The sequence below is a fragment of the Salmo salar genome, chromosome ssa09 (assembly GCF_905237065.1).
Source record: "Salmo salar chromosome ssa09, Ssal_v3.1, whole genome shotgun sequence".
NCBI lineage: Eukaryota > Metazoa > Chordata > Actinopteri > Salmoniformes > Salmonidae > Salmo > Salmo salar.
The window spans coordinates 61,430,583-61,456,994 of NC_059450.1; the positions used below are offsets into that span (position 1 = coordinate 61,430,583).

Here is a 26,412-nt window from a genome sequence, read left to right on the forward strand (position 1 = left end):
ATTGAGATATCCCTGTCTACAGAAATTACATTGTATGATCATGTCGGTGTACACATCATCAATGTGACATTGTCAACATTGTCCCATCTCCTAAATATTTCAGGGTGACATCAGTATTGTCAAAAACTGTGGGAAAACACATACTTAATCATCCTTTCCAGACAGTGATTAATAACAGGGCATTTTGCCCTCAAGGCTGCACACAACTCATTACTGTCTGTCTCAGTGCCATTCATTAAGCCTGCCAGTCTGCCTTCTTATGGGACAATATGCCTCAGGTTACTATAGTATAGCCAAAAAGATATCGGTGTTGCGTTGTAACATCGAACTATCTTAATTAACTTGAGACATGTTTAATTCTTGTCTGCCTGGTGGTTTCAAGCCTCCCTTAGTGTACTAATAGCAGACATGGAACTATTCTCTGGTATGTCCCCTTGGAGTAAAGGGCAGAGGTAAGGGACCCCAATCCAAGATGAGTTTGACTCTCCACACCAATCCACTCCTGAAACGTCCCCTCCGGAGACCCTAAATATATGGTGTGTAATGGAGGCCCGCCATTCCATTTTAATATGATAAAAGCTTTTCTTCGTTTTTCTTTTCTTCATTATTCATTTGCATCACATCAGAGGTCATATGTAATGGAAGGGGATAGCGTAGAGATGGATATAAATGTTTAAGAGGAGAGCCAAAGTTATATTGAGTAAGTGTTTTGCCCTCATAAGGCGGTAACGTTGTGTCTTTTGACAAGACACTATGTTCATGCTGTTAAGGGCAGATTTTTAGAGACGTGGAAAGTTGTTAGATAGAAAAGCGTTGAAATGTCATGCTGTTTGGTAGGAATGACCCCCCCCCCCAAAAAAAAAGAATTCAGCTGCTGACTACACAAACTTCCATCACACCTGATTCAACTAATCAAGAGCTTGGTGATTATTTGACTGTATGGATCGGATGTGCTAGTGTGCTGAAACATAAATATGCAGTCCTGTGGGTCCCTGAGGAACAGACGGGGACACACTGCTCTAGATACCCAACAATAAGCCTCGGCAACTTGAGAGTTCATAGGGGTCTTTTAAACAAAAATATAATGCCACCTAATGACTTTCCTTCCACTGAAATAACCATATCCAAAAGCATATTATTTAACTATGTAAGTACTTTCATTATCAGTTTTTGTGAGTGTTGCAGGGAAAAATGCTTGATTTTGCTGCGACAATTCTAACATTATGTATGGCAATACACAATCATTTTGTCCAAATTGCCATGAAAATGCGCTGATGTGGGAAAAGGTTTGTCGACATGTGGCTTGATTGAACCATTTTATGAGGTAAAAGTGCAGTGATTGGTTAAAATTGCGAGCTCTCTTTTTGTAGTGCATTTATCAGACACTTTTATACACTAATACTGCAGAGATAACTGTTGTATGCAGTAGTAGTACAATGATTGGTCAAATTTGCGAGCCCTCAAATAATATGCAGGGAATTGTTGATTTTGCTAAACAAATTGCGATCGCAGAATACTGGAGGGACTGCATTATGTAGCACTCCAAAGACTGAATGACTCATAGATTGGCAAGAAGAGTACCACAGGGTGGCGCTGTGAGGTTAGCCCTATGGGACCTGACTTGAGGACAGAACAGGCTTGAGGGAGGCATGACTGGTACTCTGACAGCCACCTGATTGATTTCCATGCTGATGTCACAGGTAAGGGGGCGTGCCGACGTGAGGTCGTTGGAGCCCAGGAGGGTGGATATGATGCCGTTTTGGTCAACTCTCCGGATCGTGGTGCCGTCCACAAAGTATATCAGTCCATTCTTGTCCACAGCAATACCTGTCGAGAGAAAAGGGGGAAGAGGGGAATAAAATAAATGCATAAGTGATAACAGATAGATAGACGTGTCAGACATGGGAGATGTTCGGTTTTCTCTGCTTGCATGACTCTGTGGAACGAACACAACAGATACATGTGTCGAGTTTGGCTTCCCACTATTCAGGTCACTGCAAAAAGCACATCCTTCAATAATTAAACCACCTGCTTTCCTGCTATTGAATAATTTCTCAGGGTAAAGTAGGAAAGGCTGTGTCCCTGCTGTATGTGCGCCGGGCGCACGTGTCTCGCCATATCCCACCTCCAATAACAGAACTCAGAGGTGAAGTGTCAATGAGTGTGGCTTCTTCACCTAAAATTGCAGCTCGGACACCCAGCAATCATCAACCATCTTCACTCTATCTGTGAAATGGGTAGGCGGGGGGAAATGACGAATTTGGTCAATTTTAGACGAAACGGGTGAGCGACAGGCAGTTGCCATGGTTACGACGGCAGGCAAAATTGCACGACTGATTGATTGTCGGCTGAGGGTTTTAGTGCAAAGAGAGAGTACTTGCCATAGACGTTTGTCCCACATAGGGAAAATACATTAGCAACCGTGGCACACTCCACATCTTTTCATGTCACTGTGCGCTCCTAATAGAGACCAGAGACTACAGGATTTCAATTAAACCTCACATAGATTTCCATTTCTTTTTTCAATCAGCGCTATAAATGCTGGTGTAAACACACACTGTGGCGGTTTTTAAACTCAAAATAGTGATTAAAGTTCATCACAAGAGGTGAGAAATTGGTATATATTCTGCATATGGTATATATTCTGACACATTTAATAGCTTCTAAATAAAGCTGTAAAAAAAATGGAATCAAGTGGTTAGAGGGGAGTCATTTGGTTTGACCTTTGGCTAGATCTGCCCAAAGCTTGCCTGGGTCCTGAAACATTAAAGAGCCGAGAGAGCATTCTGGGAGAGCCGGCTATTTGACACTCTGGGGAAAATTCAGACAGATGAAGAGTGCCACATTTGAGCATATTTCAGCAAACGTCTCAGGAAGAAAACTCCAGCCATCTGCTGTCTCTTTCCCCTAGCCTCTACCTCCTCCATCTCCATAGTTAGATTCACTCCCTCCCAGCTTCCTTTCATTCAAACCCACTATTTTAAATGCAGTTTAAGCAGGGACATTGGGGGGGGGGGGGGGCTGGCACACACCAGACAAACTAATAATCCATGACTTCTTAACTTGAGAATATTCAGACGGTGGTGAGTTTTTAGACACAATATGGCTGCCATACTACGCCTAGGTTGGTACTACAGTACACATGTACAGTGAATGATGCCAGTTACCCTTATATAAGCATTTTCTGACCTCGTGAAAAGTGCTACCTAAATAGAATATATTAACACATTACTTCTAAAACATTTGTGCTGTGAACCACCAATCTCTTGAAAGGCTTGCAGGATTTCATTTCAGCCCTGCAGTAACACATCCAATTCAGCTAATTACTGTATGTTCTAATGAAATGTGTTACTTCAGGGCTGGACCAAAAGCCTGCAGCCCTGCACACCCAATAGTGCTCCAGTATGTTGGCTTGGCACCTACCTTTTGGCCCAGTGAGCAGGGCCTCCGTGGCCTTGGCCCCATCCCCACAGTGGGTCTCGTCAAATGGCAGACAGTGCTCCCCGGTCCCTGCCACCACCTCTGCGTTACTCTGCAGTTCCTTGATCCCCGTCAGGACCTTGGGCCGGTAGATCCTCCGTGAGTAGGTGTCTGACACATAAAGCTGCCCAGTCACCGGGTCAGTGGCCAGGTAATAGCGGTGAGCAGGGTTGTTACTATGATCGAGGGAAAATGTGGTTACTGCGACTGCCGCAATGAACAATCAGAAAATAATCTAGTTTTCCTTTTTTTTTTTTTTTTACAAATTTGAACAATCCCAAGAGAACCTAGTTTGAAGGTATTTTTCCATAATAACATAGTAAGAAAATAAATGTGACATTCAGAATGATAATGACCACAGAAAAGACTGTATGTGTATGTAGTTCTGGTTTTTGTGAATGCCCGTTGAGGCTTGTGTTGTGTAAGGCTTTTTGCATAACAGACGGGTGGGGAATAGCCCGAGACCAGGAGTCCAAGTGAATATAACAGAATTTAACCGGAAACGACTGGAGCAGATTTGTGTATGACAATTTGAAGGGTGCCAGATCATTTCAATCGTTATCACTACCCTGTGAGGGGAAGCCAATGGAAATAATGGAATGATGTGCTTATGTTAATGACAGTCATCAACTGATGGCATTTCATTGGGTTGTGCTTATTGACATTCATTTTTAAAATGCCTCAAAATGTGGCGGGCTCCTTCAGGAGTTAGCAGAGACATCTTCAAGGCTGGCTTCCATTATGAAAAAAATCATCTGAGGCAAAGACAAAATTAATAATCTTCTATGTAGGGTGCTGGATATCAGCAATATACAGCAAGTATAGTAGTATTGACTTTGAATTTAAAAAAAATTGTCAAAGGCAATTACATTCACATTTTTCTACGCTAGTTAACATTAATCCTCTTACATGACTAAATGACACAGACATATCACTGAATTTAAATTGCCAACTCTTTCCAACTAAAGAAGAGATAACATGTGTGCTTGGAGGCCAATAATATACCAAAATATAAGCTGGTGAATAACACTTTTTTACTGTCTGGAAATAAAGATAGCCCAGTGAGTGTTCTCATGTTTAATGGTACATTAGTCCATAATGTAAGCCTTTGACACTTATGAATGTGAATAATGTGTGTTTAAAATAAATGTGAGAATGCAATAAACAGTGAAAAAAGTCAATGTTACATTACAAAGTGGGATTCTAAAAACGGACACCTTTATGAGCCAAACCACATGATCAAATAATGCCTTAGAGGCTTATCAATTTGCCATAAAGAGGTTAATAAAAATATACAATATACATCAAGACAGTGAGAGAAACTGCAACATAACACACCTACCTGTGTCTAAAATCTTTATTTCTTCGGGTGGGATTAAAGGAAGGAAGCAGAAAGAGAAAGATGCAGAGAGAGTGTAAAAGTGTGTGACTTAAAAGTCTAAGAAAAACACCATAAAAAAGAAGCAGACGAAGATTTGTTGAGCAGAAAGGAGGCGAAAAAGAAGAAGAGTGACTATGGCTTGGTTAAACCCTGCACCCATAACTAACAGAGGGGAGAATATAAAAACTCCCCCACCAGGCAATCCATTGGGCCATTACACCACTGCTTTGTTCTCCATTTAACCACTGAGTATCGGAATATTGATCCCACCACTCATTATACAGCCCCATATCAAAATAAGGACTTTATATCCAAACCCCAAGCCATTACATGCCAGCTTGAGAAGCCAGGTTGGGACTTGCTTTTACTCTCACGGATATACATACACTTCATGTCCACACAAAAGGATGTGGACACCCTTTCAAATTAGTGGATTTGGCTACTTCACTGACTTCACTAATGCTCTTGTGGCTGAATGGAAGCAAGTCCCTTCAGCAATGTTCCAACATCTAGTGGAAAGCCTTCCCAGAAGAGTGGAGGCTGTTATAGCAGCAAAGGGGGAACCAACTCCATATTAATGCCCATGATGTTGAAATCAGATGTAGTGTATATGCATTATACATTTATTATAACGAGCAATCCAAGCATGTGGGCTTAACTTTCCCCATGCAACCTATAAGAGAATGTATCAAAACATAACAAACAGGTGGTTGTGGGTGTTGTATGTGATTTATGGGGATGTCTTCTGAACTGAAGACTTCACTGTTTTTTGCAATGGGAGGGCCAGGGGCATGCAATTGATTTGAAAGATTTAATATGTTTTGTATTGAGTAGCCCTGGCTGTAAAATGGTGGTTTCTGAGTCTGCCAATTGGCCGAAGTAAGCTTATTGAGTGAAACCAACTTGACAAGACGGCCTAAATTGTCTCGATTATATGGTGTTTTTCTCTAATTGTGATGAAGGATATAGAAAATATTCCACATTAAATAGTGAATCTCACCGTTCTTCCGTTCAATCATATTGGATACTGTGCACGTAGGCCAACAGTTGTCTGACCACCCTGTGCATTGTTAAGACTGTCTCGGATAACCACTGATTCACAGTTCAAAGAAGACCACTACACGTCAGACGTCCACCCCCTTCAAGTTTATGTAACAGAATGCATTTTGTTCTGCCACCAGTGGGGCGTGAACTCACAACAACACATACCACTCAAAGCCAACCGTCTTAGCCAACAGAGCAAAAGACTAGTCAGTCACTCTGCAAGCAACAGTTTGCTTTGTATGTACTCCAGCCAACATGCTATGGGCAGTGGTGGAAAAAGTACCCAAATGTCATACTTGAGTAAAAGTAAAGATACCTTAATAGAAAATGACTAAAGTAAAAGTGAAAGTCACCCAGCAAAATACTACTTGAGTAAAAGTTTAAGGTTTTAAATACACTTAAGCATCAAAAGTATAAATCATTTCAAATTCCTTATATTAAGCAAACCAGACGGCACAAAAAAAAAAACATTTTGGGGGGGGGGGATAGCCAGGGGCACACTTCAACATTCAGACATCAGTAACAAACAAAGCATTTGTCTTTAGTGAGTCCGCCAAATCAGAGGCAGTAAAGATGACCAGGGATATTCTCTTGATAAGTGTGTGAATTGGACCATTTTCCTGTCCTGCTGAGCATTCAAAATGTAACAAGTAATTTTGGGTGTAAGGGAAAATGTATGGACTAAAAAGTACATTATATTATTTAGGAATGTCGTGAAGTAAAAGTTGTCAAAAATATATTCTTAAAGTGCAGTACAGATACCCCCAAAAAACGACTTAAGTAGTACTTTAAAGTAATTTTACTTAAGTACTTTACAACTCTTAACCTGTTAGGGCTAGGGGGCAGCATTTGCACGTCTGGATAAAAAAAATGTACCCGATTTAATCTGGTTACTAATCCTACCCAGTAACTAGAATATGCATATACTTATTATATATGGATAGAAAACACTCTAAAGGTTCTAAAACTGTTTGAATGGTGTCTGTGAGTATAACAGAACTCATTTGGCAGGCAAAACCCTGAGACATTTTCTGACAGGAAGTGGATACCTGATGTGTTGTATTGACTTTAAACCTATCCCATTGAAAAACACAGGGGCTGAGGAATATTTTGGCACTTCCTATTGCTTCCACTAGATGTCACCAGCCTTTACAAAGTGTTTTGAGTCTTCTGGAGGGAGATCTGACCGAACAAGAGCCATGGAACGATGATGTCCCATTAGACACCTGGCGCGCGAGTTCATGTTGGGTACCCTCGTTCCAATACGTTATAAAAGAGTATGCATTCGTCCACCTTGAATATTATTCATGTTCTGGTTAAAAAAGGCCCTAATGATTTATGCTATACAACGTTTGACATGTTTGAACGAACGGAAATATATTTTTTCCCCTCGTTCATGACGAGAAGTCCGGCTGGCTTAGATCATGTGCTAACAAGACGGAGATTTTTGGACATAAATGATGAGCTTTTTTGAACAAAACTACATTCGTTATGGACCTGTGATACCTGGAAGTGACATCTGATGAAGAGAATCAAAGGTAATGGATTATTTACATAGTATTTTCGATTTTAGATCTCCCCAACATGACGTCTAGTCTGTATCGCAACGTGTATTTTTCTGGGCGCAGTGCTCAGATTATTGCAAAGTGTGATTTCCCAGTAAGGTTATTTTTAAATCTGGCAAGTTGATTGCGTTCAAGAGATGTAAATCTATAATTCTTTAAATGACAATATAATATTTTACCAATGTTTTCTAATTTTAATTATTTAATTTGTGACGCTGACTTGACTGCCGGTTATTGGAGGGAAACGATTTCCTCAACATCAATGCCATAGTAAAACGCTGTTTTTGGATATAAATATGAACTTGATAGAACTAAAAATGCATGCATTGTCTAACATAATGTCCTAGGAGTGTCATCTGATGGAGATTGTAAAAGGTTAGTGCATCATTTTAGCTGGTTTTATGGTTTTGGTGACCCTGTCTTTGACTTGACAAAACATTACACACAACTCTTGTAAATGTACTGTCCTAACATACTCTAAATTTATGCTTTCGCCGTAAAACCTTTTTGAAATCGTAAAACGTGGTTAGATTAAGGAGATGTTTATCTTTCAGATGGTGTAAAATAGTTGTATTTTTGAAAAATTTGAATTTTGACATTTATTTGGATTCAAATTTGCCGCTCTTGAAATGCACCTGCTGTTGATGGAGTGCACCACGGGTGGCACGCTAGCGTCCCACCTAGCCCATAGAGGTTAAGTACTTGGCTACGGGCGAATTTTACACCCATGCAAACCACTTTGTCCTAAACACCCACCAAAGAACCAGACTTTAATTTGAGGGTCAAAAGGTCTGAACCAAAGGTCATGCACCTCCATTTCAGATCCATGCAAAGCCTCAATATCTGCCAATTGAGCTAAAGGGATAAAAGGTCAGAACCAAACGACCATGCACCGCCATTACAGTTCCATGCAGAACCTGAACTGACCTGAGCTCCATAACGCTGGTGACGTTGCCCGACGGGTAGACGCGCCGGATGTAGTTGAAATCGCCCACGTAGAGGCTGCCATCGATGCCCCACGCCAGGGCAAGGGGCGCCAACAGCTTGTTGCCCAGGGCCTGGCCGTTGCAGCTGGGGCACGAGATGCTACGGCGCCGACCGTTCCCCATCACTGTAGAGATGACGGGCGGCTGCAGCGAGATGAACTGGTTCTCACCGCTGCCTTTGAAGAGGATACCTGAGAAAACAGAGGATAAAGATATTGAGAGGAGCTTCTATGTAATCGATGATTGATGAGAATGAGGACTTTGAACTGTGCTAAAATCAATCATTTTCTCTAAGATTTGTTAAATGCTGTTCAAAACAACCATTTCCCTGGGAAACACCTCTAAATTGAGATTTGATTAGTTGGGTAAATAATAAATAGTGTAAACCAAATGGCTGAATAATCCTGAGGAATTGTGAACAAACCCGCTGAATTGCCTTGGTACATAGTACCTCATTCGTTAGTCATTGCAGGATGCCTACCTATGTTCATACTGTATTTCAATGTCTCATGAATCTTGACATTTCTGTGAGGAACCTGTTTAGTGGGATTCTGAAACTCATCAATTAATAGTAACCTCTTTACAGAACATGTTCTTTCAATCTCGCCAAGACCCTGTTTCCTTTTCTCCCAGTAAGTCACAGTGAGGAAGGAATCATGAACTCAGCACACAATGTACAGGTAACTGACAAAATAAAGGCAACACACCAAAATAAAGTGTCTTAATAGGGCATTCGGCCATCATGAGCCAGAACCACATCAATGCATCTTGGCATAGATTCTACAAGTGTCTGGAACTCTGGTGTTGCATCCCTCCGATAGTCTTCCATGAGAAATTCCATCATTTACTATTTTGTGGTGGTGGAAAACCCTCTTAGGAGCCTCTCCAGAATCTCCCATAAGTGTTCAATTGGGTTGAGATCTGGGGACTGACACGGCCATGGCATATGGTTTACATCGTTTTCATGCTCATCAAACCATTCAGTGACCACTCATGCCCTGTGGATGGGGGCATTGTCATCCAATGGGGGCACAGCATTGGTAACCAAAATGATGGCAAAAATAATGGTGTGCTCAACATTTTAATACATGACACTAGGCATGATGGGATATTAATTGCTCAATTAACTCAGGAACCACACCTGTGTGGAAGGACCTGCTTTCAATATACGGTGTATCCCTCATTTACTCAAGTGTTTCCATTATTTAGTCAGTTACCAGTACCTTTCAAAAGTATCGAAACATCAATTAAACTGAGGAGTGACCAAATTCCGTGAGTCATAACATTAAAACATTTGAGCGAGGGGCAAATATTATTTATGAAAAAAAAATTGGGGGAAGGGATTTGGTGGAGTAGACTTTAAAATTATAAAACATTTTTAAACATCAAAGGGGTGAATTGCATGCTGGGAGCACTTCATTATTCACACCCCAGCAACACGTTTAAATTCCGACACTCCCTCTGTCCTCATTACTGGATTGATGGTGGCGCTGAACGCCTGGTATAGCACCCACTGTTTCCTCGACATTACCCCCGCATGTGTCACTGCACATCTCGATGTATGTGAAATCGAGTGTCGCCTCGCCGCCGTTTGTCCCTCTCTGATTAGTTCCTTTCATTGATTAATTGATTTAAGGGGGAACTCAAATGAAGACGATCTGGGGAGACCGCTGGCAGGACAATCCCACCGATCCATCTCATTCTAACGGAGAGCATTACAAATGCATGGCTAACAAAGATGAATGGGTCCAGGGGACGGCTTGTGCGTGACGCCATCAAACGCACAACCTTGGAGCTTTAATTGCACTTCAATCCATCTGTCTGCTCGCTACGGAGACATGCTATGTGAGTGATCGCAGGCTGAACGAGGGCTGACTCGACAGCAAGCATCCCTGATGGCCTTATTATAAAGCAATAACCAAGTCATTCTGTAATAACAAGCACAAGATGTCAAACATTATCTTCACTCTATCACAATGTTGAATTTAACCTAATTAACAATCGAATTACAGTTTTTACATACCCAATATACAGTTGAGTATAAGAAGCTCAACGCATTACACCTTATTAGAAAGTTAGGTCAGGTCTTTTAAAAAAAATCCCATTATTGATGATTCATTTTGGCAACCTTCCCCCAGTCCCCTACATTTACATTTCAATCACAGTTTATTGTATAACGAAATGTCTTCCCATACGCCATTTCAAAGTCTAATGTCATGCATTAAATACACACATCAATTTCCAACACCTTCTCTTTGACACACACATTAACGCTCAAACCAACTCTACAGTCTCTCTCTGGCAGAGTCTGTCTGACAAAACTACAATATGTTGCTGTACCCAGGCTAAGGCCACTGCACATCTGAACATGTTTATAAGGCTAGACAGCCTTGTTTTAACAGAAGGCATATAGCCACTTTGCAGCAGGGAGGGAGGGAGGGGGGGTCAGGGGGAGCATAGCTACAGCACAGACAGAACAGCTTTTGGCCTTATCTAGTCAGACAGGCCCCAGAGAAGAGAGGAGAGAGAGAGAGAGGAGAGAGAGAGAGAGAGAGAGAGTGAGAAAGAGAGAGAGACTGTTAGATTCCTCACCGGAGGATGAGAGGAAAACTCAAATACATCACAGACTCCTCGGACAGGGAAGGCTAGGGAAAATGGAGACAAAGTCACTGGGAAGAGAATTGTGTGACTGTAGTGGACCACAACTTGCATGTTTTATCAAGGAAGATGACATGTACAACATTAAGGAATCAATACCGAGCTAGTTGTGAATAAAAGTTGTGATATTTATGTATCGGGACTGAATTTCTTAAGGGCCTCATCCTGCAGACTAGAAAACTAACACGTGGCCCACGACTCTCCGAAATATGTCATGCCAACAACCAAGGCCGACAAGCACTTCAAATATCAACACGTTGTAAAGGGCATACACAATAGGTATAAGCTTTCCCCTGTAAGGTTATCTGCCATGGCATGTGTTTGGGGAACAAACGAGGGGAAAGATAAAGTTTGAAGACAGGGTTGTGCCACTGGTATCTGAGTGTCTGTTGACTGAGGAACCATTAATCATTTCACACACTTCACATACTATCTGTGGGTGAAACTAATGGGATTGTGAAATGGAGGATAGATACCCTGCTGTTGGCAAATTGATTAACCTGCTGACAGGCAGGGAGAAGTTAAAAGAGGAAAGTTTCATTCTCAAAAATATATATTTTTTTAACCTTTTCTGATTTAGGCACATTTCAGAATCTATTCGAAGGGCTTAGAAATAAATAAAAAGAATGAAAATGGTGAAAACTCTTTGGAGTCCTGATAGTTGGTGCAAAGACAGATAAGACTGCCATCTGTGTCTGCATGTGTCTTTCACTTCAGTCATTCATGTATCAATATCAAACTACACAAATCTTACAAAACAATTCTACTGAAACCTCATACCTAATAAACATAATTCACCACATTTTTTTATGAATTCAAATGCACATTGATGCCCAATCTAATGCAATCAATGATAAGTATTAGCATATCATATGTCGAAGATGCAAAGCAAGCATCTACACATCTGTTGATCACGAAGCTTCGCATCTAGAGACAGCGATCCCCACTACTGTGCGCTGGCACTGCTGTGTGAAGGCTTTGAGACGAGCTAGCTTTACCTTGAGACAGGTGGGATGAAACACAATGCTCTGGCAGCAGTCAAGCTGGAACAGATCTCAATGGTCTTTTTCAAAGCTCTTTGCAAAACTTTGTGTGCTAGATGTTTTTGACAGATTTGGTTCAGCTAAATGCCAGCTATTTTCCATGTTTAATGAACAGACATAGAAGAAATAGCATCGTGTGGTAAACACAAAAGATGCAGATTGACTTCTGCACACTAGTTAAATAACATTTTCCTGAAGCATATTGTAACAAATAAGGAATAAGGAAACCCAGTTTTGTATATGGAGTAGATGGTTAGCATACATGGTTAGCATGGGTCCATGGCATAACTGGGTATGACAAGCGACAATCAAACAGACCTTTTACTAACATGAGTAAACATTGGTTATAGCCATAGCAACAATTTCAATTGAACCTGAAAGTGGTATACAAACTATGGGCTCGATCGAGTGTCAAAAGGCAATGAGCAAGTATTGCTGTAACCTCCTCCATGAAAGGGACAGTCAGTAGTGAAAGACTGTGCTCAGAAACATAGAGTTGAGGGACACAAATAGATGAAAGGGTGACACAAATTCCCTGAGACAACTGTGACAAAGATCGAGAGCTGGAGAGAGCTTACTGTCACACAAACCAGGGCTGAAAGAGAGAGGCATAGTGCATTCTCATTCAAAAGAATATTTGGATAATAAAGGTAAAGAATTGTATGAGAAACGTATCCCATCTTGGCCAGCAAAGGCCATCTTGTTGCATAAATAGCTGAGTAGGATGGAATCTCTGAGTAGGATGGGAGCTCTGCATTGTGTCTGATTTATTCCATCATTAATATGAATGATCAACCCGTCAAATCTCTCCTCTATTCTCTGTAAATGAGATGATGAACCATATTTCATCTTGATCTGAGCATGTAATGCTGCATTTCGGGGTAGAGCTCACCTGTCCATAACACGTCTATCCTAGAACCGCACACACAGACATAACTGATCCATGTAACAAAAAAAATGAAGTCTTACCATTTTGAATGTCCAATATATGGTGCTTGTCCAACATCCATCCCCCCATGTTAGAGGCATCCAGTTCATAACCTTGTAAAATGGCTGTCCTCTTCTCCCAGAGGATCACATCCAGGCAAGATTCATACTCATATCCCACAGACACTGGAAACAACAACAGTGTCTAATAAATTAGGTCTGTAAATCTACCAGGAGCCTTTAAAAGTAATGAGGCGTGTAGCGTATAAGCATGAAAACTTGTAAAATCTCTTCATGATTGTAGAATTTTCTCAGTAGGTAGGAGGTATAATCGCAGATGAGTGTTTACGAGTATTCCAATAGGCACTGCTGCATTACAAGCATATAAGGTATGAGATATTGCTAGCTCACTGAACAGAGTGCATCTGGATATCAAATTACCATATAACCTGGAATAACTCAGGTTTGGGTAGGGAAAAATGTATCAAAATAAGCATGACCTTAAAAATACATATTTTTTCCTGTGGTTCAACTGGTGAGTAATTACACATGAAACTCGGCAGACTTTGCTAACCATACAAAACATGCTGACTGCCAAAACAATTGGGAAGTTCAAAGGAAAGCAATACCAGGAGTTCATCCAAGATTTAACCTCCTAGATTACACTTGGACCTGACAACACTGTCATATGATGTTCACATAACATCTTCAGACAGCTGTGGTTCAGTGTCGGCGGAAACTCACCTACAGCCTCTGACAAGCCGTAGACCTTCTGGTTGTAGGCGTCTGTCTTGTCCCAGACGAATGTGTACGAGAGGTCTGGAAAGGCAGGTAACGATTTCTGGAACAATCTGCCCATGACAGCAACCATCAGATGGACCTTCATTAGTCCGAACGGGAGTCGTTCTTGGGTCATGAGGACTTTGAGGATGGGCTTGTAGCCGGATGTGCGGGAGCTCAGGTAAACCAGATTGAGGTCACTTCCGGGTATGGCCACTTCCTCATGGAGGACCTATGATTTGAAGCAGAATCTTATGAAAAGATACTGAACATATTGTTGAGTGTGTTAAAAAGTTACTTTAAAAATGTCTGCGCTGCATCAATTGTACACTGTTAATGTGATAAACTCTTTCTCAGGGTGATGCAAACTTTACCTTTGCTTGCAATCATCGAACAATAACCAATGTAATTAAATACATTTGTGGAAACTGACAATGCAGTTAAATTTACTTTGCAGCGTGTTTTTTTAACCTGGCTGCAGTGCAGGGGAACTTTTTAACCTGTTAGGGCTAGGGGGCAGCATTTGCACGTCTGGATAAAAAAATTTTACCCGATTTAATCTGGTTACTAATCCTACCCAGTAACTAGAATATGCATATACTTATTATATATGGATAGAAAACACTCTAAAGTTTCTAAAACTGTTTGAATGGTGTCTGTGAGTATAACAGAACTCATTTGGCAGGCAAAACCCTGAGACATTTTCTGACAGGAAGTGGATACCTGATGTGTTGTATTACCTTTAAACCTATCCCATTGAAAAACACAGGGGCTGAGGAATATTTTGGCACTTCCTATTGCTTCCACTAGATGTCACCAGCCTTTACAAAGTGTTTTGAGTCTTCTGGAGGGAGATCTGACCGAACAAGAGCCATGGAACGATGATGTCCCATTAGACACCTGGCGAGCGAGTTCATGTTGGGTACCCTCGTTCCAATACGTTATAAAAGAGTATGCATTCGTCCACCTTGAATATTATTCATGTTCTGGTTAAAAAGGCCCTAATGATTTATGCTATACAACGTTTGACATGTTTGAACGAACGTAAATATATTTTTTCCCCTCGTTCATGACGAGAAGTCCGGCTGGCTTAGATCATGTGCTAACAAGACGGAGATTTTTGGACATAAATGATGAGCTTTTTTGAACAAAACTACATTCGTTATGGACCTGTGATACCTGGAAGTGACATCTGATGAAGAGAATCAAAGGTAATGGATTATTTACATAGTATTTTCGATTTTAGATCTCCCCAACATGACGGCTAGTCTGTATCGCAACGCGTATTTTTCTGGGCGCAGTGCTCAGATTATTGCAAAGTGTGATTTCCCAGTAAGGTTATTTTTAAATCTGGCAAGTTGATTGCGTTCAAGAGATGTAAATCTATAATTCTTTAAATGACAATATAATATTTTACCAATGTTTTCTAATTTTAATTATTTAATTTGTGACGCTGACTTGACTGCCGGTTATTGGAGGGAAACGATTTCCTCAACATCAATGCCATAGTAAAACGCTGTTTTTGGATATAAATATGAACTTGATAGAACTAAAAATGCATGCATTGTCTAACATAATGTCCTAGGAGTGTCATCTGATGGAGATTGTAAAAGGTTAGTGCATCATTTTAGCTGGTTTTATGGTTTTGGTGACCCTGTCTTTGAATTGACAAAACATTACACACAACTCTTGTAAATGTACTGTCCTAACATACTCTAAATTTATGCTTTCGCCGTAAAACCTTTTTGAAATCGTAAAACGTGGTTAGATTAAGGAGATGTTTATCTTTCAAAGGGTGTAAAATAGTTGTATGTTTGAAAAATTTGAATTTTGACATTTATTTGGATTCAAATTTGCCGCTCTTGAAATGCACCTGCTGTTGATGGAGTGCACCACGGGTGGCATGCTAGCGTCCCACCTAGCCCATAGAGGTTAATGCACCCAACTGCACACTGCAGTGACAGCCATATGCTGTGGGAAATAGGCACCTGGCAGTAGGTTTTAGACCAGAGCTAATCTCACCTGGGTCTCAGGGATGATGGGGCTGTCCTTGGGAGAACTCCTGTAGAAGGTGGACAGGGGGGAGGCCAGGATGAGGGGGCTGGGCCTGAGCAGGCCAATGAGGTGACAGCTGGGGATGTTGTTGTTCTCCCTCGTCATCATCACCGTGTCCATCACATGGAACACCTTCCAGGGCAACCAAACAGTGCGGTGCAGTGTGGGAAAAGGATCACGCTTCAAACTCAGGGTCAGCGAGGCGCCACCATTGGCCAACAAGTCAAACCTGGAGACGTCGCCATAAACGTGGAGAAGTGATAAAAAAAAAGCTTTATATATTTACCCAGTGTGACTTACTTGAAGGCCAAATAACATTTGCTTCTCTCCGGAAGACAATGCATTCAGTGAAAACTCAAATATATATTCACAAACTTTGACGGGCTACAAAACAGATTATATTTTTTTCAAAGAAACAAAGAACTTGTTCTCATCAGTTGTCTTATTCCTTTGCAGCTCACATATTATTATCATTCACTGAATCTATTTTATTACTTTTGTTTATTCAGCCATGATGCACTGAGACACTTAAAAAGTGAGAATTTGGTTGAGAAGTCTTGGCTTAGTTTCTCTGGTGAACCAGTTTTAATTAGTATCACATAGCGCTGAGAAGACTTACTGGTTTGGAAATGAAGGGGGGGAGTCTTTGAAGTGGTGCTCTATATATATATTCAGCGAGGTTCACCACCCAGGGGTAAAGCATCGGCATGGTGACACTACACACAGCCCCCCCCCACACACACACACCATTTTCTCTCCCTCTCTCCATCCACTTTGGGCAGTGGGGAGCTCACAGCCAAGCTTTGATGCTGTTTCTGCTCTCTTAACACCCTGAGAGGATATGCTGGCTAACCAAGTGTGATTATCCCCTGCCATTTATCATGCACTGTGTCAGAGGGGTTACAGGGAGGTATATCTGGAGACATCAGCTTATCCTTGGCGGCTATCGCCAATCCCCTACCTCTGCAGTTCCTGCTCCATAAGATTGACTACACCAGTCCCAGATATTACTAAATATTCTAAGCCTTTTATTCCAGACAAACATAATGCACATATTTTGTTGCCAATTTGAATAAGACTACAGATTGTAGGATGATAAACTTCCCGGTGGAGTTGAATGTTTTCCCTGAAATGTATGTATGATGTTGTTTCCTTAAGAGTGAGATAGTGAACCACAACTCCATGGTAATAGCCCAAGAAGATCAGACACTAATCCTGTGTTAGTCTACAAATGCTGGCAGATTGATTCTGCCCTGGCTGATTCAATGCATTTTAAGCAGTCTTGTTCTAAATGGCCTCAACCACTGTGATATTTGCATGAGATATTGTTGTGGGGCACAATGCTTCGCTGTTTTGATTTGATAGCTCTTTTTCAATTGCTTTGGACATCGTGGATCTGGGATGCACTTTAAGCATGTCAGACCTTAGCTGAACCTTGTTCGGAGGACAGACATTGTGTGTGGTCTTCTAATCAGTGTTTATTACGTGTGTTATGTATATGTGTGCATGAATGTGCGTGTGTGTGCATGTGCATGCATGTTTATGTGTGTGTGTGTGTGTGTTCATGTGTGTGGCACTCTTACATCCCGTCCTGGCGTGTCACGGTGTAGCCATACTCAGGGTAGTCCCGGAAGGACACGTTGACGCCGATCAGCGGCGTCCCGTCTCCCGTCAGCACCTGACCCCGGATAATTGACACCAGGCTTTGCCGGTGAACAAACACAAAGAGGATTAAGTAAACAAACAAAATGCCAGCCGGAGTCAGCAAGCAGTCCTCCCTGTTAACATCTGTCCTCCCTCGGCAAGGGTACCGGCAGTCTGATTTACTGACCGTTAAAAATACACACGTCAGCGATTGTTATTCATGAAATGGCTTGCCCTGGCAACAGCCTTCTCTTTTTACCCCTTTTAACAGCCCATAACTCATTCCAAATAGGCTTTGCAGCCATTGAAGGCCTCTTACTTTTTGGAGTTTACCTGTGCAAGTTTTTAAGAATTGGGAGGGACCATTTGCATATCAAATTTTCCACTTAACTCTTTCTTGGATGCGCGGTGCATTCTTACATTCCTAATTGTAAGGTCATTTGATAAATTGGGCAACAGTGTGAAAGTGGCAAGATGATGTAGGGATGTTTCTTCATCAACATTGGTGGCAGAGCCGCGATGCGTGACGTGTCTCGTTTGCGGGCTTTATCTTCAGGTCACTACGGATATGAGGTAGGGATCATCAACAGCTTTCTCCTATCTGTTTCCTCACTCCGACATGCCTCATTTTTTACTTGCAGTCTAGAGGAATAAGGAACCTTTAAGAGCTCTGTAGGTTCACTATTCTCTCCTCGTCATTAATCTTCTACAGGCTGGTTGACCCTACAAGAGCTAACCCCTAAATAAACATGAAGTCAAATCACCTAAGCAATGTTTAGTAATGTAATTCACACAGTCCCTCTCTGTCAATGTCTAGCAGTGGTTTTCTCCAGGACATCATATAAAGCCCAGTGGGAGAATTCTAAGGGGACATCGAATATGGCTGTGGGACTCAACACAACAAATGTAAGGTATTAGTCTTTATGCCATACGAGAGAGGATAGTTTTTAGAGCAATGGTATGGAATCCAATCACACAATGAAAACTGTTCTATTTTCCTTGGCTAGCCCTCTTGTTTTCCATGGCTTTAGGTGACAATGGAAAGACCTCATAAGACATTTCCCCCCTTGCCCTGCCAGACATTGGATACAGCACACCTAGACAAATCAAACAATGCTACGGGTAGTATCCATCATGCTCTGGCACATTCAATGGACTTTTTCAGTTGCATTTTATGTATCATATTTAGTTGGGATAGAGCAGAAATCTTCACTTTGAAACAAAACATTGTAAATAAAAAAATCCACGATAATCCAACAAAATATTTGCCACAGTCAAATAAAGTTCAGATATTGCTTATGTGCTTACCATGAATCCCATTCACATAATTTTGACAAAAACATTTATCAAATGAAGTTGTTGTAGCTTCAGAAATGTAATTAATTTTGACAAACTTTGTGGAATGTCTGTGCTTAAAGACAAGTGCCATAATGTCTGCGACTATAAAACCAACTTCTTAATGGAGATAAAGGGCAAAAATTGTTACATTTTCAGCGAGTGAACTAATATGCATCGGCCAAACATTGGAATCAACAGTAAGCTGAACACAATGATGAGGCGGATTATAAGGGACCCGGCTCGGGGATTGCCTCATTCTATATTTGTGGTAAAGCATGCTATTTACATAAGGATTACTCCCAAACTATTCTGCGAGTTAGAGGGAATATTATTGCCAAAGCATTCCACCATGCAGTTGCCAATAATGTCCCACTCTACTTATGATTCAGAACAGACAGGGAAAGTGCATTAAGGTTCCCGATGCTAACATTTTTTTGTCTGCTGAGAAACTTGCTCACAAATTGATATCAGAGCCCCGGTGCTTAATTCATTGGGGATAGTCTTAAGCCTTTATGTCGACAAATTATGACATTTTGTTATTCCCATTACAAGGTTTCACATAAGGTTTGATACATAAAATCAGGTTGCTCAATCTGCAACTCAATAAAAAATGTCCCCCCCCTTACTCATCAAGTCAAGGTCCCTAAGATAGCTACGCCACAGTTATTCCTACAGGGGCAACTCCAGGACAAAACGATTCAATCAGCTCAGTGTATTTCAATGATACAGTACTGACAACCAATGTTGGCTATCATTTCGATGCCCCACAGGACAGTAGGATTTGATGAAGCTCACCTGCTGTTGAAAGGGTTGTCCCCAGGTATCACGTGACTACCGCCATGCCCAACCAGGAAGCTGATGCGCTCGTAAAAGCCCCTGGGGGCCGACTGAGTGGAGGATGAACCTTGACCTTGGCTCACGATGCTTATGGGATCTGGGGATCCATGGCAGTAGGGCTGGCCCTGGCAGGAGCTCTGAGAACAGCAGTCTGGGTCCATGCAGTCCACCAGTCCATCTGTCAAACCAAGATGCAACAGTGTTGACATGGGACAATACCCTAACTCGGTGCTCCTTCAGAACATCAACCCTGTTAACTAGACTGATCAAATAAAACACTTTTTCAACAGAATGGTGTCTCTAATTGGTTCAAACAGTCCACTATATGGACACAAAGTCATATCATTGGCAAAGAGTGAAGAATTATGGATGGTGTTCTTACCCCTCTCGTTGTCCTTTCCATCTGAGCAGAAGGTCTCCGTGGCAACATCACATCCTAGCCCTCTCCATCCTGATTGGCAGATGCAGCGCCACCCGGCTTGGTCCAGAATGCACCTCCCGTTGCTGTTGCACAACCCAGGGCACCCATCTGCCAAAACAACCATGTAAATCACACAAGCTAGCCAATCAGAGAGCGGGAGACAGGTTGAAAGGAGAAGACAACACCTGGTCATTCAGGGGCAGGAAAACAGGGACAAAATGAAAACGACAATATAAAGTGGACAGACAGTACATAGATTTCTGACAGGACTTAGTGGTGGGATATAAAGATACTGTAATTTCACATGGGTTTTACTCTGAGTTCCATACCATTTCAGGGACCTTTGAAATGGAAATTGTCTTGGCAAATTTTGGATATTAAGAATGCATGGAGGTCAACACTCAGTTGGATAATAGTGGTTACTACTGCAAATATCCTTGCTCTGCTTTTTATTATATGCTGATTAGTCAACATTCCTCTAATTCTATCTGTAGTATCAGCACAAAAAACAACACATGTATCTTGGCCTAAAACCAGCACAACACCCATGTGAAGGTACTATCAAAGTAAAGACAAGGATAGATAGAGGTAGAGACAAAAGGCAGAGGGTGTGTTGATGTAGTCTCAACATCTCTACTTGATACCAGGATATTGCTTTCCTTTTTTCACATGGTGGAAGATAGAAAAGAGCAAACTGTAAGTGACTGGCTACATCTGCTTAGTACTTCTTCTGACACACACAAGGATTCAGACAGGAAAAGGGGGACCGAGAGTGTTTGACTAGTTAGGACGGACATATGAAGGAACTGGGATCACAATAGAAACAGTGATAGACTGGGACATAAGACATGTGTACGTCGTGCTTGGGGAAGAAAACAGAGAGCAGGCGAGTGATTGTTGGTGACAACTCTCTGGGGTAGTCATTCCATTACCTTTATATCCTATCTTGACTGCTCCTATTACCATTGAAGAGAGGGGAAACATTTGCAAAAGAAAATTACTTCTGTCTTGCAGGAAAATCTAGACTGACAAACATTATCTGAGTGTAGCATACAAGGAGAAATAAAGAGCTGAACCGATGGCAGAAAAATAGATGCACTTGACAACATGGTATGCAATACTTTGTGACACTTAAAAACAGCATGGTTGACACATTGCGATTCTGAAACTGTTGAGGGAAGGAAAGTTATCTGCTCACGCCATTTACAGGGGGGGGTTACATTTTCAGTCTGATGTTTTTTGTGTATTGATACGAAACAGAAAGGAGAGAGAAAGACTGTAAAGTACATTACCTGATACTCTTGAATCCAGAGCTTGTCGGATAAGAGGAAAGGAGAGGAGGGGCAGACCGAAAGACAAAGAAAAGTAAAAAGAGGAGTAGAGAAGTGTTATTACAGAGGTAACATGCACAGATAGCATGACAAGGAAACTACTAATTAGTTTGAACTATGAATGTTTCACAGTTGTGTGTTAAGGTGCTGTTGAGCAAACTTTCAGACTTGCCTGATAAGCTCCATTGCCATCCTAGTAGTGGCATGCTTTCATTCATAACATACATCCATGTATTAAACCCTCCACATGAAGTAAATAACAATGTACCGTACATTCACATAGAACATCTAAAAAACCTAGTTTATAATTGTATAGGTACAGCTGTTTACTGCCATACAATTATTTTAGACCATGGATAGAACCAGTCACTTTATCCTTAAAAATGTTTTATCTGATCAGACAAAATAGGAAGAAAAATACTTTGCCCATTGGTATGCATTTTGAGTGGAACAGTATGTCGTAAACTGAATACAGTGCCTTGGTTTTTAGTGTTGTCTGAATAGCAATTCTAGTGTGAACTTTTGCACTCTGTTACACCATCTATCCAGCTAAATTTAACCACATCTTTACCATTCAAGAGACATGTAGCTTATTGTCCTTCAAGTACACATCCAGAAGTACTTCAGCTTATTGTCATCCCAGTACACATTCATACGCTTGGTACATCAGCTATACATTACAACTATCAGTGTATTGGCCATTCAAGTGTCATGTGCCTTATTGTCCTGCCAGTACACATAATGTATATGAGCATTTCGACCACTTCATCATTGGAACAAACAAAGCATGTCAGTGAATTCCCAGGAACACTTGAATGAAAAGAAACACGTTGGTAGTAAACATCAGAAGAAAGAAAACGAATGGAAAGTAAAGCAAGAGCGGTGCCGAAGCCTCCCAGATAAAAACAGGATCGCAATGTGTCTGACAATAGCTCGTCCAGGGAAGCGGTCTATTCCAGCCCCTTCGTCAGGGTCTCGCCATGTAATGTGATTAAAGGTGCTTTGTGCGAATGGAAGTCATTCAGAAAGCCTTGGAAAAAAAGGAATAAGCTCCTAGTTCACGGCAAGAATGCCTGCCTATTCATCCCAGGTGCATCTACGACTAGGAATTGGTTTCCTGATGGGGGTCTTAAACAGGAAGATGTTGAAAGGGATGGGATCTTAGTTCTCATTGAGGAGGCAGAGATTAATAACATCAGGAATGCGACCCCTCCAATCACCCCGACCCAATCTCATCTCTCTCTCCTTGTTTCTAACCGCCAGTCAGCTTCATTCTCTGGATGGGATAACTGCTGATGAAAGTCTTGTTCATATGTAATTAGGGTTCAAGAGTTTGAAGAGCCGGGGTCTTTGTTTCAACGAGAGGATGATGTTACCGAGTGGGTTTGGGTGACACAGGGTGGAACGGTACATGATGCGCCACGTCAACAGTTTAACTGTCGCCTTTTTGACAGGAGCAGTGTGTCCAGGAAGTTGAGGTCACAGGTCAAGGGGAAGCAACCTCACAGTGCTCATTATCTCAATTAATGCACAGCGAAGCTGTCATCTGGAAGACGGGCTATTCCATTGAGACGAAGCTGAATAAGACCATAGTCCTGGCTGGCCCTCATTTCCCTTAATACCTGCCCTTAGTGAAGTGGTAGTATAAGAGGTAGGATTCGATATGTAGATCGAATAGCATTCCAAATCCATTGCCATTGGGAAAGAGAAAAATGGGGATGTCAGGTGTCAAGGATAATGAGAGTGAAATGGAATGGGAAAGAGGGTTAGGGGTACCGGGGATAGGGTCAGTTTCATCTAAGTCTCCTGGCAATTCATGAATCAAATTGAAGTTCAATGGGGAAATTCCATACTCAATTCAGCAGAGGAATTGACCCCATCTCTGTACGATACTATTCAAGTGGTAAATGTATTTTGAGGACTTAGTCAAACCTGTATGTTATGCAATAAATATAGCTTTAGAAAATGCGGACTTTATACTTCTTTATTACATAATGCAAAATTGGAATGAGGGGAGCTAAAGTCCCACCAAGCTCATCAACTTTGATGACTGCATTCAAGATACTTTTGAAAGAAACTCTTGGGCATATTCAGGAGCATCGGTGGATATTTAATCGTTACATTATTGCCTCTTTATACTGGTTCTCTACTGAGTGTGGGTGGAGGATAACTGCTAATCTGCATTGGGTAATTTACCAGTTATGAATGGCTTTACATGTCAGTACGACTTACCAATAGCGCAGTGCTCTCCTGTCCAGCCCTGGTGACAGTCACATTTGCCTTCTCGGCAGACGCCATGATCTGTACACCGTGGGTGACAGTCCCTCTGGTCGCACTCTGAGCCTGCCGATCCTTCCTCACAATGACACGTTCCACTGACACATGCTCCGTGGGGGCCGCAGTCCACCGTGCACACCTCTGACACACACGCAACCAAAAATAGAGTCGTCCATCATACACTGGACAGACTGGTTCTATAGTTATGTACAGTAATTTACACCTATAGTACATATATGGACATAGGGGGGACTTTCGACCTGAGTTAGGCACGCGTAAATTGAACGTAATTCCTTTTTATGCTCTTTTCTCTCTACGCGTATTCTGACTTTAAACTTAAGTATGAGAATAGCATGCTATTCCCCTTCCTATTCTTTTGGGGGTGGAGATCAAATAAATTCTACAGATACACCATATTCTGACCTTTACTTAATTCTTTCTTTACGCGCGATGAATAAGGTCGAGGAGCCTGTCGGTTCCAAATGGAACAACATCTACTTTCTTTTTCTTCTTTCTTTTTTTTTACAAATTGATAAGAGCTAGGTAAATGAGTAAGCTGTTTGAATAAGGGGATTGTAAATAAATTGTTTTATATCTACTGTACCTTATGACAAATGTGAAAACCAGTCATATGGCAGCAAACTGAAGCATATCAACATATCACCTTTTCCACAGTTAAGTTCATGAAACACCGGCCTTATAAGTTGCAGGGATGGAATTTGGAGAACCAAGCTATAGGCTTCTGCAGCAATGTGCAACAGTATAGCACTAAACCTACCGAGTTGATTTATGATTTCTATAATGTTTTAATTATATCCCGACACTTTTCACTGTACTTTTTTCAATTTGTATTTGTATTGTGATAAACATTAGCCACTATCGGTAGCCACTGTCAGTTATACCCACACACATTTATAACGTCACTTTAGTGTTAGTTTCCATACATTTTGCATCATTCCATTATATCGTTAGTTTACCTTTCTTTCCTCTGTCACATTCGTGTGGTTGTTCTGAAGATCGCTAGCAATAGTGAGTCATATTAGGCTAAGGTTGTTAGGTATGCGTTAATGGCTGTAAGGGAGTCAGGCGCAGGAGAGCAGATATTGGGTAGCAAACAGAGCCTTTATTTAGGCGAACCAAAAACACACGGCACAACAAACACAAAATACAATACGGGTTGACATAACCCAGCATAACCAGCCTAACGTGCACATACATGAAACAATAAACAATCCCACACAAAGACATGGGGGGGGAACAGAGGGTTAAATACACAGCAAGTGATTGAGGGGATTGAAACCAGGTGTGAGGAAAACAAGACAAAACAAATGGAAAATGAAAAGTGGATCGATGATGGCTAGAAGGCCGGCGACGCCGAGCGCCGCCCGAACAAGGAGAGGACCCGGCTTCGGCGGAAGTCGTGACAGTACACCCCCCCTTGACGCGCGGCTCCAGCAGCGCGCCGACGCCGGCCTCAGGGACGACCCGGAGGGCAAGGCGCAGGGCGATCCGGACGAAGATGGTGGAACTCCCGCAGCATTGAAGGGTCCAACACGTCCTCCACCGGAACCCAGCACCTCTCCTCCGGACCATACCCCTCCCACTCCACGAGGTACTGAAGGCCCCTCGCCCAACGCCTCGAATCCAGTATAGAGCGAACGGAGTACGCCGGGGCCCCCTCGATGTGGGGGCGGAGGAACCTCCCGCACCTCAGACTCCTGGAGCGGGCCAACCACCACCGGCCTGAGGAGAGACACATGGAATGAGAGGTTCATACGGTAATCGGGGGAGAAGCTGAAACCGATAACAAACCTCGTTCACTCTCCTCAGTATTTTGAATGGCCCCACAAACCGCGGGCCCAGCTTCCTGCAGGGCAGGCGGAGGGGTAGGTTTCGGGTTGAGAGCCAGACCTGGTCCGCCTCACTGCGGTGACGGTCTGCGCTGGTTTTCTGGCGCAGCACGGACCGCTGGAGGTAAACATGGCGGCGTCCCATGTCTCCTCCGCGTGCCTGAACCAGTCGTCCACCGCAGGAGCCTCGGTCTGACTCTGATGCCAGACGTCAGAACCGGCTGGTATCCCGGTACGCACTGGAAGGGGGAGAGGTTAGTGGAGGAGTGGCGGAGCGAGTTCTGAGCCATCTCGGCACAGGGCACGAACGCTGCCCATTCCCACGACTGCAGAAACCTGCCTACATCCTGGTTCACTCTCCACCTGCCCATTACCCTCGGGATGAAACCCCGAGGTAAGTCTGATCGAGACCCCCAGATGTTCCATGAACGCCTTCCAAACCCTCGAAGTGAACTGGGGACCTCGATCAGGCACTATATCCTCAGGCACCCCATAGTGCCGGAAGACGTGCGTAAACAAGGCCTCCACAGTCTGTAGGGCCATAGGGAGACCGGGCAGAGGGAGGAGACAGCAGGACTTAGAGAACCGATCCACAACGACCAGGATCGTGGTGTTTCACTGTGAGGGGGGGAGTACGGTCAGAAAATCCACCGACAGGTGCGACCAAGGCCGCTGTGGAACGGGTAAGGGGTGTAGCTTCCCTCTGGGCAGGTGCCTAGGAGCCTTACACTGTGCGCACACCGAGCAGGAGGAAACATAAACCCTCATGTCCTTGGCCAAAGTAGGCCACCAGTA

At 42.4% G+C, this 26,412-nt stretch overlaps 1 protein-coding gene across 9 annotated transcripts in view; it reads right to left on the reverse strand.

The window, feature by feature from the left end:
- LOC106611581 (teneurin-3) overlaps positions 1-26,412 on the reverse strand; it is a 228,084-nt gene that overhangs the window by 33,840 nt on the left and 167,832 nt on the right. For 3 of the 9 annotated variants that reach the window (XM_014211945.2, XM_014211939.2, XM_045723875.1), the window contains 13 exons: positions 23,723-23,908; positions 21,452-21,472; positions 21,092-21,115; positions 20,121-20,267; positions 19,697-19,916; positions 17,503-17,622; positions 15,887-16,148; positions 13,829-14,096; positions 13,127-13,270; positions 8,398-8,647; positions 4,823-4,843; positions 3,424-3,656; positions 1,673-1,827 (listed from right to left, as the gene is read on the reverse strand). In XM_014211945.2, coding sequence (XP_014067420.2) covers positions 1,673-1,827; positions 3,424-3,656; positions 4,823-4,843; positions 8,398-8,647; positions 13,127-13,270; positions 13,829-14,096; positions 15,887-16,148; positions 17,503-17,622; positions 19,697-19,916; positions 20,121-20,267; positions 21,092-21,115; positions 21,452-21,472; positions 23,723-23,908 — 2,051 coding nt within the window. The remainder of the gene's footprint in view (positions 1-1,672; positions 1,828-3,423; positions 3,657-4,822; positions 4,844-8,397; positions 8,648-13,126; positions 13,271-13,828; positions 14,097-15,886; positions 16,149-17,502; positions 17,623-19,696; positions 19,917-20,120; positions 20,268-21,091; positions 21,116-21,451; positions 21,473-23,722; positions 23,909-26,412) is intronic. The other 6 variants (XM_014211941.2, XM_014211942.2, XM_014211940.2 and 3 more) reach the window with 6 other exon arrangements.